At 37.9% G+C, this 18,882-nt stretch overlaps 1 protein-coding gene across 1 annotated transcript in view; it reads left to right on the forward strand.

The window, feature by feature from the left end:
• Window positions 1-18,882, forward strand: part of hydin (HYDIN axonemal central pair apparatus protein) — a 409,298-nt gene that overhangs the window by 350,006 nt on the left and 40,410 nt on the right. Inside the window, exons 58-65 of the mRNA XM_039762370.1 lie at window positions 3,290-3,494; window positions 6,375-6,610; window positions 7,030-7,181; window positions 9,133-9,322; window positions 10,099-10,210; window positions 10,296-10,556; window positions 14,579-14,724; window positions 16,546-16,764. Coding sequence (XP_039618304.1) covers window positions 3,290-3,494; window positions 6,375-6,610; window positions 7,030-7,181; window positions 9,133-9,322; window positions 10,099-10,210; window positions 10,296-10,556; window positions 14,579-14,724; window positions 16,546-16,764 — 1,521 coding nt within the window. The remainder of the gene's footprint in view (window positions 1-3,289; window positions 3,495-6,374; window positions 6,611-7,029; window positions 7,182-9,132; window positions 9,323-10,098; window positions 10,211-10,295; window positions 10,557-14,578; window positions 14,725-16,545; window positions 16,765-18,882) is intronic.

Below are 18,882 nucleotides of genomic sequence, written 5' to 3' on the forward strand. Positions count from 1 at the left end.
ACAGTTAAGAGTTGAACAAGAAGCTTTAAGGAGTGAAAAAGCAGAGAAAGACAGTAATGAAGCAATCAACAAGGAAACCAAATGTCAAGCAGGAGAGAAGGTGGTAAAGTTTCAAGAAGCCAAAAGAGCACAAATGGAATGAAAGAGAAATTTCAAAAGAAAGTTAAGATGTGATGGCTGTGAATCACTTAAAAAGTACTGAGAGGAGCACAGTGAGAGATAATAATGGACTGAGGAGCACCAAGTACATGGAGTAGGTGTGAAATGAAAGCTACTTTTGTTGGAGGGCTCAGCTGTGGTTTCATGAAATGAAATACAAAAACCTTGAAGACGATGGAGAAATGTAGCAGGGAAACCAAATCTGTGGTGTGAGTGGAGAAGACAGAGAAGGTCACAAAGGTAATTGGGTGCCAGATGTTTGCAACTTCATTTTGTTTGCAACTTCATTTTAAAGAAAAGGTGGATTCTTTCAAACTAGAAAAGATGCGTAGCCAAGTGTAGATGTGAGCCAATTTTATTTGCAAATTATCATATTTGATTATTTTTTGTATTTAAAAATTCTATTTTTATATGATGTGTGTGAATAAGTTCACCAGCCAAGACAATCATTGCTTGAGCAGTACATTGTTGTTGATATTATGAGTTGGACTGTTACGTTATGGCAGCTATAATTTTTAATTGCAAATCTTGCATCAGGAGCTCATCTGAACTTTGCTCAAAGACAAGGCTTCTGTGCCAGAGAATTTATTCTTTAAGTTCTGTAATTGTCTAATAATAATGAAACTTGCTTCAGAAGAGATGTAGGCCATCTTGTAGAATGCTTTGCTTATAACAACGTAGAACTATCAGCATCAAGATGGTGGAAATGCTACAGACAACCTTCTGTGGTTCCCCACTATTGAAATCAGCGGTCAAACTGTGTCTGTGATGGAGTCATTTAAGTTCCTGTGGACAATCATTACCAATACCAATGAAGTAAGAGGAGACCACACCCATGCATCGCCACACCCATCATAAAGCAGAGAATCTTCTTCCTATACACAGCCCAGGAAGCTTAGCATCTCTTAATCCATCTTAATGAATGTCTGCTTGGCCATCACTAACCTCGTCTATCACTGTCTGGTTCCCTTCCACCCTTCCTCTCTGGAAAACCAGACTTCAGTGGGTGGTCCCTTATGCTGAAAAGATCATTGGTGGTCAACATCCATTAATAAATGGCTTGTTCACTTTGTTCATTGCTAGGTTTAAGAAAAAAAATTAACAAGATATCTGTGTGCATATCTCTCAATGTCAGGTACTCAGGTCATCCCAGAAGTGGTACAAGTCCATTGCTGCTCAGACTATGTGTCAATCTCCATAGCTTCTTCCCCAGTGTTATCCAATGCAGGAGGAGCACAGGCACCCTGGCCGGGAGGAAGGATGGTTTCTTTCCCGGACGAGAGGCCAGAGGTGAAACACAGATGGAGTGGCAGATGGAACAGAAAAATAACTCTGTCAGGTCGGCATGATATAACGGATGGACTGAGAAAAGCCAAAGATTTGTAATGGTTCCATCCCCCATACGCCAGGAGGCAGTCGTCCTCGTATGGGAACCCAGCTGGGACACCCACGGGAGTGTTTGGGGGATGGAGTTTGGAAATGCACCCCTGTCAGGATCCCTGGGGATCAAGAGAGGACACAGTTGGGGAGGGACTTGCCTACTTTCTCCATGGCCCAGAAGTGCTTTCAGGAAGCTATGGCATGACTCCAGAAGTATTCCTGGGTCCTGGAAAAAGTAAGGAGGTCCAACCCTTGTCATTTGACTCTGGTCTTCCATCAGGGTAAGAAACCATCCTCCTTCCCAGCTGGGATGCCTGTTTTCCTCCTACATCAGCTTCTCAATAAACACATGTAGGTGCAAACCCTCATTTTACTGCTTGGTTACTTTTACATTATTGCACTGAATTGTGTTTCAGCTTTGCTCCTCTTCCTGTTGTCACTGCACTTTACTATTGTTAATACCATGTGGGCTGATATCTTGTATATTGTCCTATGTTTTATATCATGGCACTGAGCCAAAACCAATTTTTTTTTATTCTGAATTCAGTGTAAGGAGCTCTCAAATGTTTAACCTTTGAAGTATTTGGTGATTTTAGGTTAGTTTTACACTAAAAACAAAGATTTACATTTTTTTACTTTACTGTTTCTCACTTCCTTCTGATAATTATTCTGTCATGGTCCTTAAGACAATTTCTTCCATTCATTCCCAAACATGTTGCATTCGACCACATCATTTTACAGACAGACGGAAATGGTGTAGTGGTTGAGGGAAGAAGGGTCGACAAGCAAAGAGCAGTTTGGGGTGCCAACACAGCCCTTCATGTTTGGTAATGTTGCTTTCAAACAAAAATAACACTCAATGGCATGAAATAATACCTGCCATGTAACAAAGTAACCATGTTTGTCAGATTTGTGCCAGTGATGCATGTTCTTGTAAAGGAGGTTCTATCACTGGATCATCTCCTTGGTCATTAGCTGTCCATCCTTTTAAAGGCCCAAGACTGTAAATGGCAGGGTTGACTGCCCTCACTAGGCGCTTTCTCTGGTCTGTGGATGAAGAACATGACATGGCTCTTAGTGGCAGTGCCCCTTCTCGGCCTTGGGTGGTACTACATACCTGTGAAGAGCTTGGATGGTGATACGCATGACAGTGCTTAAGATAATATGCCAAGTTAAAACTGTGCTGGTAGCAGTACTGAAATATTCAGAGAAGTTCTGGAGGATGTTCCACGTTGGGACTTCTAAAGAAGACTTTCTGCCACTGAAGGGAAGTGTATTCAACATCTGTGAGTAGCTATAAGACGTATGGAAGGAACACACATCTGATCAAGGTGCAACACACAGCAACATGAGGAGGAACAGAAATGGCAATAAAGGTTTTACAGCATTACAATGAGGGAAATGAAAGCAACGATTGGCATAGAAGTCATAATTTATGGCATAAGGGCAAACAGGCTAAGGAGGTTTTGGGCATATAGAATGAAGGGCAGAGAATGAGTGTGATGTACATTAAGGAGAACTAGAGGTAAGGAGTCAAGTCAAAGAAGAAGAATTTGGAGAATAATGACCTGTAAGGTGAAACTAAAGATTAACTGTTGTCCATCTTTGAAGGATCTTTAAATTACTCTTGAATTTGTGAAGTTAATAATTGTTTTGTGATGTGGAAATCATAGATATGTACCATTTCCATCTGTGCCTCAGCATGGCACATGTATATTATTTTAAAAAGTCATTTAATTTCTGCATGCAGGTAAGATTCACTCTGGGAGTGTTCACAGTATCCCCAGGATTTGGAACAATTCCAGTCGGAGGTCAACAAGTAATAACAGCGGAATGTGTAATGGAGCAAGTTGGGAAATGTGAAGAATTATTGGCCATCGACATTTCGGATCGAGATCCTGAAGATCATCCTAATGGAATTCCTTACAAGCTCGTGACAGAAGGATGTGTACCAGGTAAATGTAACGTCCCAAGGACTCCATTCTTACAGTAGCCATTGACAACTAAAAATGATAATGAGCACGGTAAAACGATTAAAGAAAATGAACTACCTGATTACAGACTTTGGAGTTGATACTGTAATCTCATATCTCAAACATTTATTGCAATGAAACTCAAATTCAAATAATGCACAGATAAAGAAAAAAAGAGAGACACAGCTAATTGAATTGAAATAGTGTTGTTTAATTGCATTGCCTCAACTAACAGCGAAGCAAATTGAAGTATAAAAGTCTGTAACACGATTTGCCTGTGTCGGGGATCTCAAACTGATCTTCTCGAATGAGTTTCGGTGACTTCAGGTTCTTGAGTTTTGCTCTAAACAGTTCCAAAATTAGAACTTAATTTTTCTGTAAGTGGAACATTTTGCTTGATTTAGGTGGCTTCCCTCATGTGTTCAAACCCAGAAATTATTCTACTTTCCCATCGTATGTCACAGAAGCTCTTATTGAAGTTATAACTTTTAGTGTACTGACATTTATTTTCTATCATTCTGTTCTCTTCATTTTCGTTCTCATTATGAAAATAAGAAGCCCTTAATTTCTTTTTTAACCATTTAAAATGATTTGCTCTACAGGGGGCTAACAGAGTGTCTAACTTAATAAAATGTATACTTCTGTGTGAATAAAACATACCTGGAAATAAATGGTAATGCACAAAACAGCAGCTTCATTTAGCATACAGTTATGTGAAATCACCCCTAAAATTCACTTCACATGTGATTTTGAAATTGCAACATGCAAAACTCAATATAATAACGAGTTTTACAGGTTTTCAAGCTTTTTGAAATGTTGCTCCCTAATGGTTACTTTGCTGACGAAATTGCGCTCATTTTCCTGAGCAACCAAAGTTCCATTTTCACAATATTATCATGCCTCATCATGCCTACCTTTACGTTGATGACATTTGGGGACATTTGGGTAACACCATCTGTGCTAACTTTTCCCTGATTCTGTAAGTTGGTCGCCAGCATCCACATACTTAGGCCAAAGGAGTTTAGCAGCAGTGAAGTGCCCATAGGTATTTGCTCTCTAGTTGCACCCTCTATTTCCACGTTCTGCACCTTAATAAACTGTTCCATGCTTTTGCACATGCAGAAGAAGGTTAGAGATGAGATGAAAACTTATGTACTAATGATGTGGGTTTCACTTCTGGCAAAATATAATTTGTTTTTCAGTTTTCTTTTGTGATTTAAAACTTTAAGTTTCATTGCAAATTCAGTTTTGACTGTCAATACAGAAAGATAAAGAAACATTTATAGATTCATATTTAATAGTGTGAAGAAAGCAGCATTCATCCTAAATAAGCTTACTCTTTGAAAGGGTTGAAAAGTAGTCCAGCTCTGCCAGGGAGTTACAAGGGTATCCTCATGACCATTAATGTGTCCTTGTCACTCGTTACGTGATTTGGATAACCTCCATCCATCCCGCTATATCCTAAGTACAGGGTCACGGGGGTCTGCTGGAGCCAATCCCACCCAACACAGGGCGCAAGGCAGAAAACAAACCCCGGGCAGGGCGCCAGCCCACTGCAGGGCGCACACACTAGGGACAATTTAGAATCGCCAATGCACCTAACCTGCATGTCTTTGGACTGTGGGAGGAAACCAGAGCACCCAGAGGAAACCTACGCAGACACATGCAAATTCCACGCAGGGAGGACCCGGGAAGTGAACCCAGGTCTCCGTACTGCGAAGCAGCAGCACTACCCACTGCACCACCGTGCTGTCTTTGGATAACCTGACCTAAGAAATATCTGATTCTGTACAAATTTGGTTATTTTTACTTTCCATTTGATAGTTTGTTGAGTGGTTAATTTTTTATAATTTCTTTGGTGAACATAAACCTGTGTGCCAGGAATGTGGTGGCAGGTAGGAGCAGGAGAAAGAGTGTGCCAACATGTGAGATCACCACAGCCATTATACAAAAGGGTAAGCACTGTGTTTGGAGGCCTTCTGAACTTTGTTAAAAAAAATAACTTACTGTATACTGAAAATAAAATCTCCGCTGAAAAATCTCAGGTATGGGCCTTAGGTACAGATTCTGATTTTGAGGTTCATGAATTGTGATGAGTTTGTTTTGCCGTAATTTGTGTCTCTTTGGTGGAATATTTTCATAGTTTGCTGATTAATTAGACATACATAAACAAAAGACCTGTGTGTGTATGGAGAAGTCATGTTCAACCACAGCCACTTGATGGCGCATGCTATCACTTTTACATATTTTTTGTGCTTACATGCACTTCACTTCTCACTACGAAAGACCTGCATGCAGCAAACACCACAGATGAAGAGACGTCGAAAGAAAGCAAAAGCTGCAGTTCAACAACGAACAAGTGAAGCACCTTTAGCAACAGAGGTCAAGGCTTGAAGTTTTCACTAAAAACATTATTTATCTGGAGGTGTTTTCTCGAGACAAAGATTAATAGGACTCATATGCTAGTGATATGGCTAAGAAATTATATCACCAGTGTCTTCTTAAGAAAGCCACTGGGGCAGCAAGCACACGTCCACGTCCTCTCCCCTGGGTAATTCTTAAGAGTTAGCTGACGCTCTCCAAGTTAACTGCTAGGGAGTCTTCAGGTTGATTTTTGTCCTAAAGACCACACACAGCTAGTATTCAAGCATTACTAACTGAACCCACCATTAATAATTATTATATTTGATTTCTACTTCAGGTTCATATTTAATGTTATTAGCCTGTCATTATCACCTGTTATATTTTGTAGTTGTACTAAATCCTCAATGATTTTGTCATTTTTTTAAACTGCAGTTAACTTTCTTGAAAGACTGCCTGCTACATGTTGCGTCTTATTTCTGATGTTCTGTTCTCTACCAGGGATCATTGTACATGACATCCCATCTATCTTTGAAGAGCACAGAATCTGTAAGAACATTGACTTGTACCAGTGCCTGCAGACTGTTGACTCAGGTGGGATCTTTGTGGAAGATGAAAGTAAATTTCTCTTTATCAACACCCTGGTGGGGCGGCAAGCCAAAGCCCAGTTTAAAATCATCAACTCAGGAAAAATCCCCTGTGATGTGTCACTTTACGTCAAGCCCATTTCCAGCAAAGTAAGTCAGCTGACGGTGGATGGTGTTCTCTCAACTATGAATTCATTTGCCAACTCTCTCTTGTCCGCTCTCTTGCCTGCAGCCAAGTGTGAAGTTTCTTTTCTTCTTCTTTGTAATCCTTGTGCATGTTTGAGGATGGTTGGTGCTGTGGTTGTGTTATATTTCTTGTTTCTTTCCTAGTGTAGACATAAACACAGGGAACTCAAATTTCTGTACAACAACCTGTCTGAAGAAGGAGCCTCAGCTGCCTTGAAAGCTTCCATATTGTAATCTGTTCAGTTAGCTAATAAAAGGTGTCATATTGCTTGATTGAGCTTCTGTAGAAAGTTAGATTTCTCCTGGGAAATTAGTAGCTGGCAACAAGAAAAGTTTAATGTTGTAATAACACACATATATATATATATATATTTTCTTCCAAGTCTGCCTCACGGATTATTGACATTTTTGAAGTGGAGCCACCCAAGATGACCATTCCAAGCCACTCGCACTCTTTTGCAGTTGTGACCTTCTCCCCTCAGACCATGCAGAGCTATCAGTGCATATTTGAAGCCATAGTTGAAGGATACTTCAGGTATTCAGTTTTCTTTAATTAAACATACCATTTTGTTTTCTAGAATGCTTAGTGTTACAGCACTGTGTTTCTGATATCTCCATGTTGCAACAAACTGTACATATTAAAATGGTGATGTTATAAAATGTCACATTTGCTCAGTTGCGTTTTATTATTAGTTATTTTCATAGTTCACCTCAACTGTGTTCAGCTTTTACTTACTTGTATACACAGTATAGAGAAAGTATAGGAATCGTGAAAAATTCGACCTTGAGATTTTGACAGTTTAGACCTTCATGAGTCCAAAAATACTATTTTTGAAATTATGTCTGTCTGCGTATCTGTGTGTAAACACAATAACTCGAAAACACTTTGACCTCGCTCGGTAAGATTTTGTACACCTGCTTTATATCAAAAATAAAGAATCCTATCAACCTTTGGGGCCACTTCTGGCAATCGGATGTGGTACTTTAACTGAATACTTTTGTGAATTTTCAAGTAAACTATGGTTATAATTACAGATGGATGATTCAAATTTTGTTTAGATATTTATAATGATAAAAAGCAAACATTAGAAATTTGAGAAAAATGATTCAACTGAAAGTGGTATTTTATTTAAACAACCATCCAAATTTTTTGTAACATAGAAATATAAATGTGTACGTGATATTAGAAGCTATATTCAATATAACAAATATTCTTTCAATAACTGTTATTAATTTTATTTTAATTAATACATCATCAGTTTAACAGTAACGTGTAAACATTGAACATGCCATGTAACCATAAAGATGTAATGGGAGCAATAAGTTGCCACGTCTCCTTCTGAATACCTGTCATGTGCCTGGTAATACATTTAATTTTATGATTTTTTTTTTATTTCCGCCATCAGTATCATAATAAAATGTAGCTAAATGCAGTTTTACATATAGCAGCTTATTGCAACAAATATATAATGCTAACACTTTTTCTATGTTTTAGGTGACTATAACTCTTTTTACTTTGCATGTAATCTAGGCAATGCATATGTAATCATGAAAAAATTTAACCAACGTTTTCGACCTCTCTAAGTGCGAAAATATTCATTTTAATATGAAGTTTGGTTATAAATGGACATGAATGATTGTGTATTGATATTATCAATTAGTTATGATGAGAAACAAAGAGATATGATATTTGAGAAATATTGTGCAACTGGAAGTAGTTCTGATGACCTTTTCCTCTATCTCAGTATACTAGAAAGTCGAGGGGAGTACACTTCCGATTTTTTAGATACCTCAGCCTTCATAAACTTTATTAGTCCTTTACATCCTCACTCCCTTTATTTCGTTATATTGAATTTGGGTCAGTTTTCTTTCAATTTCTCATGCTTCCTTTGATGAATTTTTAAAATAATGAAAACAAGGAATAGGGTGTTCTTAATCTTCCGGCGCAGTTCCCACAAAACAGTCTATTACCAATATATGCTATACATGAGGAGGGACTGGTGGTTCTTCACATTGTTTCCAGAGTCAATTTGAAGTTTTAGCACATTTACAGAGTGCTATAATTAGGCTTTGTGGATCTACTGAAAAGCCTTTTTGCTGTGCTTGAAGGCATTTTTGGAGTAATGAAATATTCTGTTGCCATGATACTGACATTTCTAAGGTGTTCCATGTCTGTTTTGTATATTCTCTTTGTGTCTGCCTTCTCATGGTCCTCCTATTTTCTTCCTGCCTGCCAAAGATATACGTGTTACTGTAAGTTACCTGCCAGTTCTATGTACAGTAGGTGCTGTGTGGTTGTCAGTATATAGGGGCTCTACGATGGCGTAGCACCCATTCAGTACTGGTTTATGCCTTCTGCATGATGCTTGAATCTGACCAATTTTAAACCCTGATTTGGATTACGAAGCTCTGAGAATATTAATGAATAAAGAAGTTATTATTTTTAAAGCTGGTATTATGGAATTGCTGTACTTGTTTCATTCCAGCAACATTTCAAGACCCAAAAGCCTAACATTTGATATTACTGGGGATGGAAATCTGCCGCAAGTGACAGTCTTGCGCCCTGTTATCCGAACCAGGAGTGGAAACCCACTTGTCCTGTTCAGTCGTCTACTGTTGGGCCAGACAGAGAAGCAACCATTAGTGCTGAAGAATGAAGGCACACTTCCAGCACAGGTAAGAGACAACCATAAGCTTACCATATAAAGTGTATGCACAATCTAAATTGGCCACTGCCTCACACTCCAGAGCACAATCAGATCCCATGCCCCTCAGTTGATGGCCAGTTACACACATCAGAACATCAGTGTTTACTTCTGTACCCTTTCACAGTCCACTGATACACTGCCATGCAGAATGTCTATCATTCTGGAAGAAAGTGTGAGAGTGTCAATGCTAGTATTTCATTTGTAATGCACTCCAGTTGTCCACCACTTTGATTTGGACTCGGCTAAAGTAGAAGGAGAAATACGTATGTAATTCAAAGGCAGGAACACTGCAGAGCGAATGCTCATCTACAAATTAAAAAACTTGCAAGAACCAACAGGGCAGATTTAAAAGTTTGCAAAGAAGAGCAGGCCACACCATTCACCTTGATTATCCTGTTGTCTGCCGTGAGAAATAGCTTATCTAAGTGACATCTCTTCCTCTTTTTTAAAGATGGCAGGATTGGCTCTGCATTCGAAGGTTGTTCCTTAAAATACCTATTATACTCAGCCTGTCATGTGATGGAGCATTTAGCTTTCCATTATTGCCCTACAGTACAAGAATAAGTGATTAGTGAATTGCACACTCTAGTATTAGCATGTATAATACCTGATCAACTCTTGAGCTCTCATCAAGAGTTTCTTTAATTCTACTGGAATTAATGTGGCTTTGTGGGAAAGTGGCCTACACAATATACACAATGTTTGAAAATCAGGAAAACAGTGAGCAACTGTCTTTATTCTCAGATAAACATTGATCTAGTGGATGAGAATGGAGTATTTATTCTGAATCCAGCCCCAGGCACCCAGTGTGTTTACTTCACGCCTAATCGTAGAGAAGAGGAGAGAATGGTCTCAGGTAAAATTTCATGTTATATAAGTGTGGAAACCTAAACATTATACATTTGACAAAATGACAGAGATGTCTTAATTGTTTGTTTCAGTGAGAAATACGCACACTGCCTCCCTCATTCTGACTCCTGGACAGATGGCAGAGTTTGGAATTTCATTTACTCCTTCAACAGTCCAGCGTTACAGTGGATCTCTGCACCTTCTGGTGGTTGACAATCAATATGAAGATAGCGTGATCCAAATAGTTGGTGAGGGATACCAAGATGAGTTCACTCTGGATAACATCTACAGGCCAAAAAGCAGTGACAAGATGGAGATCACAGACGTACCTGTAGATCAGGACACAGTCGAAGGTTAGGAACAGAATGCAAACGTAAATTTGTCTCTGATCTGTCTTGATAAAACAAAAGGATATACTGTATTTCATTTCAAATTAAATAATGTTCTGCAAGGAAACATTTGATTTGGGGTGCTAGACCCATAAATGTGTTAATAGGTGACAAGATGAAAAAAGTTCAAAATAAACGGCAATTTCTATGTTGGTGCAATATACAGGGTCCTTTACAATGATCTGTGGAATTTAAATGTTCATACTTCTTTACAATACAAAAATCCCTCACTTATGTATTTTCTAAAAAAAAAAAAATGAAGACACTCAGCACCATCTTTGGGAAATCGCAGTCCCATGTTGTATTCTGCTTCTGAGGATCCATTCTTTGTCTTTAAATGATAACACAACAAATACATTTAGTTTAATAATACGATAAGCAAAATGATGATTGTTCCCAGTTTATTTAGCCTTAAACAATGCACTGCTGACTGGACGCTGAATTCCACCTCCAACTAATAATAAAACTAGCATTATGCAAGAAAGGAGAGTATTTTTGCATGTGAATGTTCAAGTATCACATGTACTGTTTCAACTGTGTTTATTTGTTATTCTTATGTGTACTGCCACTTCCACACTGCACAATAATTGAAAATATATTTCAGTTAAAAGAAATCCAACATATGTGCAAATAATAATATGTAAACAGAAACATACCATAGACATATAATGTACTTTATACAGTTAATATGCATCTACAGTATCTGTTAAGAGTCAAAATTCCAGATTTATTTAGTTATTTTTATATATACAGTATATACAGTACTTTAAGTGAATGGCTCTTTTACATGCTATTAAATAAAAATTTTCAAACCACAGTATGAGATTTAACTCTTTGAGGGCTGAATATCACACAGCAGGTAGCCGGCGATGGCGGTCACAGTGTGATGCAATATGTTTATACCTCTTGTCATCGTAAGTGGTGGTCCTCCCAGGCGAACGCTGCTGTAGGCACATCAGCTACACAAAAGTGTTCAGCACCACGATTAACTGAGGATGGTTTAGATGATGCTAGCATCTCATTTTTGTTTTCAATATCCATCTCCAGATCACTTACATCAAACTCGGAGTCCAACAAGTAAGAGTCCTATTCAACGAAATTACGTAAAACGTCCATGGAGTATTTTGCTTCTTATATTCACTTTGGTCTCTCGCAAGATGTCGATGCCATTTTAGAGGTTGTTTGTGCTTTGCTACTCATGCATGTGTAGGGAACTGAGGTTAAATCAACAAAGCTACGTAACTTTCCTTCTAGCAAAGAGAGTCAAACTAAAATGTAAGGGTGAGTTTTGTCACATATTACAGCTGATTACTGTCCTCTACCCCTGAATTTTGACAAAAGTCAACATCAGCCCTGAAAGAGTTAATGAATAAGAACATTTCAGTTTTCTAGACTGGCCCCTGACTTACTTACTAATCTGATCTGGGGTGCTAAAACCTTTTAATATGAGGACCCACATAAGAACACCAAAAAAAGGATTATTACCACAATGGCAGCGGAGCCATACACAGACAAATAATAATAGCCATATAGTAATAAAAAAAACAAATAATAGTTTTTGTTTCCATTCATACATATATCTCACATGAATATTACTAAAGGAGAACAATGGAGAGCAAATATTTAGTAATAAAGCAATAATTTGGACTTCAAACAGGAAATGCATTTCTGAGTTCTAACAGCTGACAGTGTAAATGCTCATTGTAAGCGTCTGTAGAGCTGAGAGAAATTCATTTTTCTTAAGGGTGTGGCGTGAACAGGTGATGATTTTTGAAAGGATCGTGTAAATGGTCACTTACCATTACCCACTTGACTCAAAGTCCTGGAGAAAGAATAAAGTAGTCAAAAAATAACCCAGCAATGCAGTTTATTTACTTTGTTTTAAACAGCATCACGTTTTTTTAAAACAATGCATTTCAGATGAGATAGTCCATTAACAATACATTATTCTTTTTTATTATTATTTTATTGATTTTATTTGAAGAAAACAACATTCCATACAATCAAGTGAAACTTAACAAACCAGAATTCAACCCTCATCTGAAAAAAGAGAGGAGAGAGAACAACAAGGAAAGAAAGGAGAATATCGTTTTCCCCTGATATAAATGCTTACTCTAAGATTTGATTAATTAGATCTTGCCATATTTTTAAAAAGTTTTGATCAGATCCTGTAAGTGAATTTTTTCTTCCAATTTCAAATAGTACAGAACATCAGTTACCCACTGACTTATTAGAGTGGGCAGGGATTCTTCCAGTTGAGAGAGAAGAGAAGTCTCTGTGCAAGATGTGCGGTATAAGCAATTGCAATCAATTTGTGCTTCTCCACTTTAAGCCCACCAAGGAGTCCACCAAACACAGCTGTTAGTGGGTTTGGAGTGATTGTGACACCAAGGCTGTCTGACGGGCACTCAAAGATTTTTGTCCAACATAATGTTAATTTGGTGCACTCCAGAACATGTGGCCCAGTGAGGCTGGAGCCTGACTGCAATGTTCGTAGTTTGAGTCTTACCCTGGATACATTTTGAGCAATTTTAAACAAGATACTGTAAATGTGCTTGATGGAATATTTTAAGTTGAATGATTGAATGTTGTACACATATGGAGCTAGAGTGTATTCTATGCATGGCTGCCTTCCACTCCTTTTCTGAGATGTTAAGTGAAAGGTCTTTTTCCATCGTACCCTGGGATCTTTCAAAGAAAGAGACTAAGATGTTTTTATATATTATTGAGATGTTTTCACAATTGATCAGTATTAGAAATGGGTGGGAGGTGAGGAAAATTGGTATTCTAAATGAGTTCATAAGTTGTTCGCCATATCCTGGTTTTCATTTAACAATTTAATGAACTGAGTAAAAAGTTGAGTCACATAGCTAAATTATTCCTTAAGAAAATTTGTGCACAGTTTAAATTTTATACGGGTGAAGAATTGATTCTTGATGAGAAATTTGCCGAACAGCCCTGCCTGAAATGTGCATTGCTACTGATGACCAATTTCTAAATGCAGAGGTCCACGCTCCACAGCCTGTTTCACCTTTTTGGTATTTTCTGGTGTTCTTACAGTTTTCCGTGGTCCAACAAACATGTTCTTCACACTATCAGTAGGTTGAAACTTTAAAATAGTGTAAGAAGAAGGAAATATTCTTCAAAGAGGCAAAATAAATGTAATACAAAATCTTCTTTGCACCTCAATTACAGATTTGGATTCAATGTATGCTGTAATGGTGATAATACAATGAGCCAATGACCCGTTGTCCACGGGCACGGAAACAATACTGCCATGCCAATATATACACGCCCACCTATTGACTCACCACCATACCCAACTACCCCAACCCATCACACCATTCCAACAATAACCAAGAAAATGTTGTATCCTTGAGTGACACCCATGATTTATAATTTGACATTTCAAGCTAGCGCCATGTTCTCTTTACCTCAAAAACTTCTGGGTGTCATTCCCTCCTCTCTCTCGGCCTTTCTTATACATGTCTCTGCTATCAGTTACCACAGTTTGATTGATTCATAGGGTGTAAAAGTGAGCTCGTCTTGAGAATATTTATTATGTTTCCATACCGTAGAAACCAAAACTCACAGCGATGCATCAAAGGAGTTGTTTATAGGCTACATTTTAGATCACGTACTTTCTACGCTAAAAAGAGCTCAGTATTTTCTTTGCCTGAGAAATCACACTTGCATGAACTTGGCTAATTTTACTATGAAGTCATGTGGCAACCCATCTAAAACATTGTCTGTGACACAAGTTGGGCTGCGACCATAATTTAAGAAACACTGACATAGACAGATGAAAACCAATATTAATTTAAACTTTTATCATTGTCCATTGCTATTATTGTTTTCTTTTCAACATTCAACAGACACTATTAGTTATTTCAACCCTGCTGTCAAATTGTATTGGCCGTTCATTTTTATTTCTTGTTAGCTCAGTATGCATTCTAGAGTAAAGTGACGTAGCTTTTCTTTTTCAGCCAAACGTTTAGACCACATTCAGTTTGGAGACTGCCATGTAGGGAAGGCCTATCAGGAGACCTTCACAATGACCAACCGTACCAGCGCTGACACGATACGCTTTGAATGGCCAGCAGATATCAATCAGCTCAAATTCTTCCCACAGGTATTTATCATTAAGGGCTCATGTACTGATGAGTATGACCAGCTTTTGTTTACCTAATGATTTTTCTGTTTATTTTTATTCTTCTTTCTACTTTAAATTATATCTATATCAAAATGGAAAGCTGTATATTTGTGATAACAATGTAATAATATCGCCTTTGGAGGTGCTGTGTAAGGATGCTATGGACCGTTTGCAGTTCAGTTACTCTTCAATAAAGGGCTGATGTATGCACTTCAAATGCTAATATCATTGAATTTAAACAGATAATAATAAAATTCAGATGTGTTTGTTTGTTATTATGGAATCTGACTGTAAGGAAAATCATGTTGAGGTTTTTACCTTCACAAGAAAAAATAAAGCTTTTGCAAAATGTCTTTTTAGTTTAGAAAGGACTAAGCTTGAAAATAAGAATTATCTTCATGAAAGTTTTCAACGTTCTTAAAAATCAGACAAGTGCTGCCATGTTTTTTAACATGTATGTGATGATGTCACCAAGAAGTGACTTATACTGTAACACAAAGAGTCACAAGACACAATATGTCACTGATTACAACACAAACTGGTGGTGATAAAACCAAAAATGATGATAAAAAATCACAACAAACAAATCTATATACATATATACAGGGGTGGGCTAAAGTAGGGTCACAGTTGTGAGTATGCAAGGCCAGCACTTTCAGCACTTACGAGATTGCACCTAATGGCACTGTGCCACTGTGGAATTCTTTTGAGTTAATAAAGCTACTGCAATAATCATAACCTGCTTGTCTTTTTCCATATAAGCATCTGTAAATTTACTTTTGCCCACCCCGTATATTTTTTTCGTTCTTATTTTTTTCCCTGTGTACTACAGTTTGTACACCAGTGCCACCTGCTGGCTCAGAGGAAGTGAAACATCTGAACAGACTGAAGCCAGGATAGCAGACAAAAACACCAGCGCGTAGCTTTACTTACTGGGGCAACACCATGTAGCACTTCAATCAACCATAACATAAAAAGGAGCATTGTGCACTTTTGTTGGGTGGTGGTGTTTTGGATGAGGCTTGATCAAATATCAAAGTCTAGTGCAATACAAAGGATTGTTGTGTAACTCTTGCTTTGTTGGCTTTTCTTTATAAAAACTGACCCCCTTGAAGTAAGAGGACAAATCAAACACAACAGTGTTCTTGATTACATGCCAGCAAGGAGATATTGCAATTCTAAAATCCAGTTGGATCCAAAAAGAACAAAATCGCCATTGATGTAGAAGCAGTGTGGATAACAGATGGGACAGCTAGCAGTAACAACAGGGTCACCATTTTAAAAAAACCAATAAGCCTTTGCTTTCTTTCCTTAACCCATTATGCAAATATCCCTAGGCAAGGCTGGGAACTTTGGCTAGTAATAACAATAAAATCAAGGCAGGTTACATCACAGGAGGACAGGTGTAATAGCCGTGTCTTTTTACTTCCATCGCCCACATCAGCAGATCAGTCAAGACACATTATGTGTTAGAAAATGGAAGTCTATCCTTTGTCAAATATATTCAAGGTGCACATAATCTTTTTAGAATTTGTATTACTCTTTGTGGCAGTTACCTAACTACAAGGATTCAGAGCCATAGAAGTCATAGTCATAGAAGACCACTCCAGAAGGAAATGGTGGACCACAGAACTAAATATATGACATTCTGTTCTTTCTTTTGGTTATGAAATTTGTATTGATTGACAGCAAATAATAAACATCTACATTGTCCATGATGGATTTTTTTAAGGAATAAAGGCCAAAACCTTTTAATATAAAATACTCTGAAACTCACACAGCATCTTTTGTTTTGTTTAGATGGGTCACGTTCATGCTGGATGTTCAAAGAATGTGACAGTAACCTTTAAATCTGAAAACCCAGTGTCATTCAGCTCGCAGACTGTGAAGTGCAAAATCAGTAAGATAACATTTCAACAACCAGTGGATAAAGTACCAGACTGGGATACCCGGCTACGGACTGTTAAATGGCTAGATACTGGAAAAGAATCGGGAACTCCTCGAGCAGCCAAGAAGAAGGTAAGGCTATTTTCTGTTGTAGGGTGGCAGCATTTGGAAAAAAAAAATTATAATGTTTAGTGTCAACATGCAGTGTAATTGTACAGGCGTGGCTGGATATAAAATTTAAAGAAAAGAAGCTCAATCACTATATGAAATAATAAACCGAGCAGACTCACAGATTTGCTTGAAGAAACACTTGAGTTAAAAACCTGAAAAGAGGAAGATTATTTAACTGTTCTGTATTTTTAAGTTGTTTCTTCTCAGCTCATTATTACTAATTACTGCTATGGTCCAAAATACTTCATTTCTTTCCATCCACACATTTTCTAACTTGCTGGCTCAGATAGGCAAGTCTGAACCAAAGCATCAGTCTATCCCTCCCTTGCACCAGCTCAAGTGAGAGTCATCGATAAACTTAACATGCACGTGTTTGAGAAGAGGGAGAGAAACTGGAGTAGCTGGAGCAGAAGTCACACAGGCACTGGGGGAACATGTAAACTCCATACAGCCAGTGTCTGAGCCATTATTCCAACCCAGAGCTCTGGAGCTATGAGGCAGCAGTGCTAGCCACTCTCTGGCACAACATAATCTAAAAGTGGAGTAAGAAGGCTTGCAAATGAATAGAATCTGCAATTGAAGTTACTGTTACGAATAAGCTGCAAAATGTAGTAATGTTTTACCATACTTTGAATGTTATTCTTATTTCTATAGGTCTCGGAAATAAGCTTCTAAACACTATGTAAGTGTTAGTGAATGTGTCAGGATCAAAGAGAAAAAAGATTATTATGAAATATCTACAAGTAATTTGGCTAGTTTTACTGTTTTTGAGGCAGTACAAAAAGCAGGGATAGATTAGATAGATAGATGGATGGATGGATGGACAAACTTTATTTGTCCCCTGGGGGAACATATTCATTATTGAAGATCCATGGCCTATGTACACTATGAAGGACCCAAAAACAACAAGAATTTGAAAAACAATGTGTGTATTTCTCAGAACATTTCCAAAATTTAATCACCCTCAAAATACTCTCCATGAGATGCAATACACTTGTCCCACTGCTTTTTTCCATCATTCAAAACTGTTCTGAAACTCTTGTAAAGTGGTAGCCTTCAAAGCGCCTCCATTATTTCCTTCTTGACCTCCTCTGCATCCAGGAAACGCTTTCCTTTGAGGTCACTCTTCATTCTTGGAAATTTAAAAAAAAAATCACAGGGTGCAAGGTCCGTGGAGAAGGTGGGAGGTGCGAAACCGCTGTCATCCCGTTTTTCATGACAAACTGCTGCAAACTTAATGCTGTGTGTGCAAGAGTGCTGTCATAATACAGAAGACACTCACCTGATCACCACAATTTGGGTCGTTTTCTCCACACTGCATCACGCAATCTCTTGAGCACTTCAAAGACACCACTTGGCCAAATGTTGCACAGGGCAGTCTACCTAGCAGCAAACGTCGGAACTAACGCCCCTCCAGCCTCCAGAAAATTATATTATTTATATATAATAATATATTATTATTTTTGGTCCCCCCCTTGTATATGGTTGGTAAAAAAATTATACTGTCTATCCAAATTACAACACCAATAGTTGCAAGACTTCAAAGCATCTTTACAAGAAATAAAATCTGAAATATAGAAAGTGGATAATACAGAAAGTGGAATGTGGTGTCATTTGAAAGTTGAACCCCCCCATTTAGTTAAAAGTCTGTCTGTCAGATTACACGTAATTGAATCAGGACATACAAGAAGAACATGGAGGATGGAATTGGGGCCAGGTGTTTCTGTGATGCAGCTATTCAGCCATCTTTGAATGAAGTAAGAAAAACTTTGCAATGTGGTAGCAGGGTACACTACATGGCATTTTAATGGCAAAAAGGTGCACTTTAATTATAGCAATGAGGAAATGAATGATTCTATGCAGTTTTTTTTATTAATTTTGCATTGTTGTTCAGTCCCGCTGGCAAGTCTAAAACAATGGGGCTATTTTTAAAGGGCTAATTATTTATACAGCTCATACAGCAGCTGTGGTCTCAGTCTCAATAATCAATTAAATAGCAGTGATTTGACATCACACTCCAAATAATGAAGTATTCTCATGTAAAACTGAAAGTCACAAATGAAGTGCCTTTTTTTAAAT

This window comes from Polypterus senegalus, chromosome 9 (genome assembly GCF_016835505.1).
Source record: "Polypterus senegalus isolate Bchr_013 chromosome 9, ASM1683550v1, whole genome shotgun sequence".
Taxonomy (NCBI): Eukaryota; Metazoa; Chordata; class Cladistia; order Polypteriformes; family Polypteridae; genus Polypterus; species Polypterus senegalus.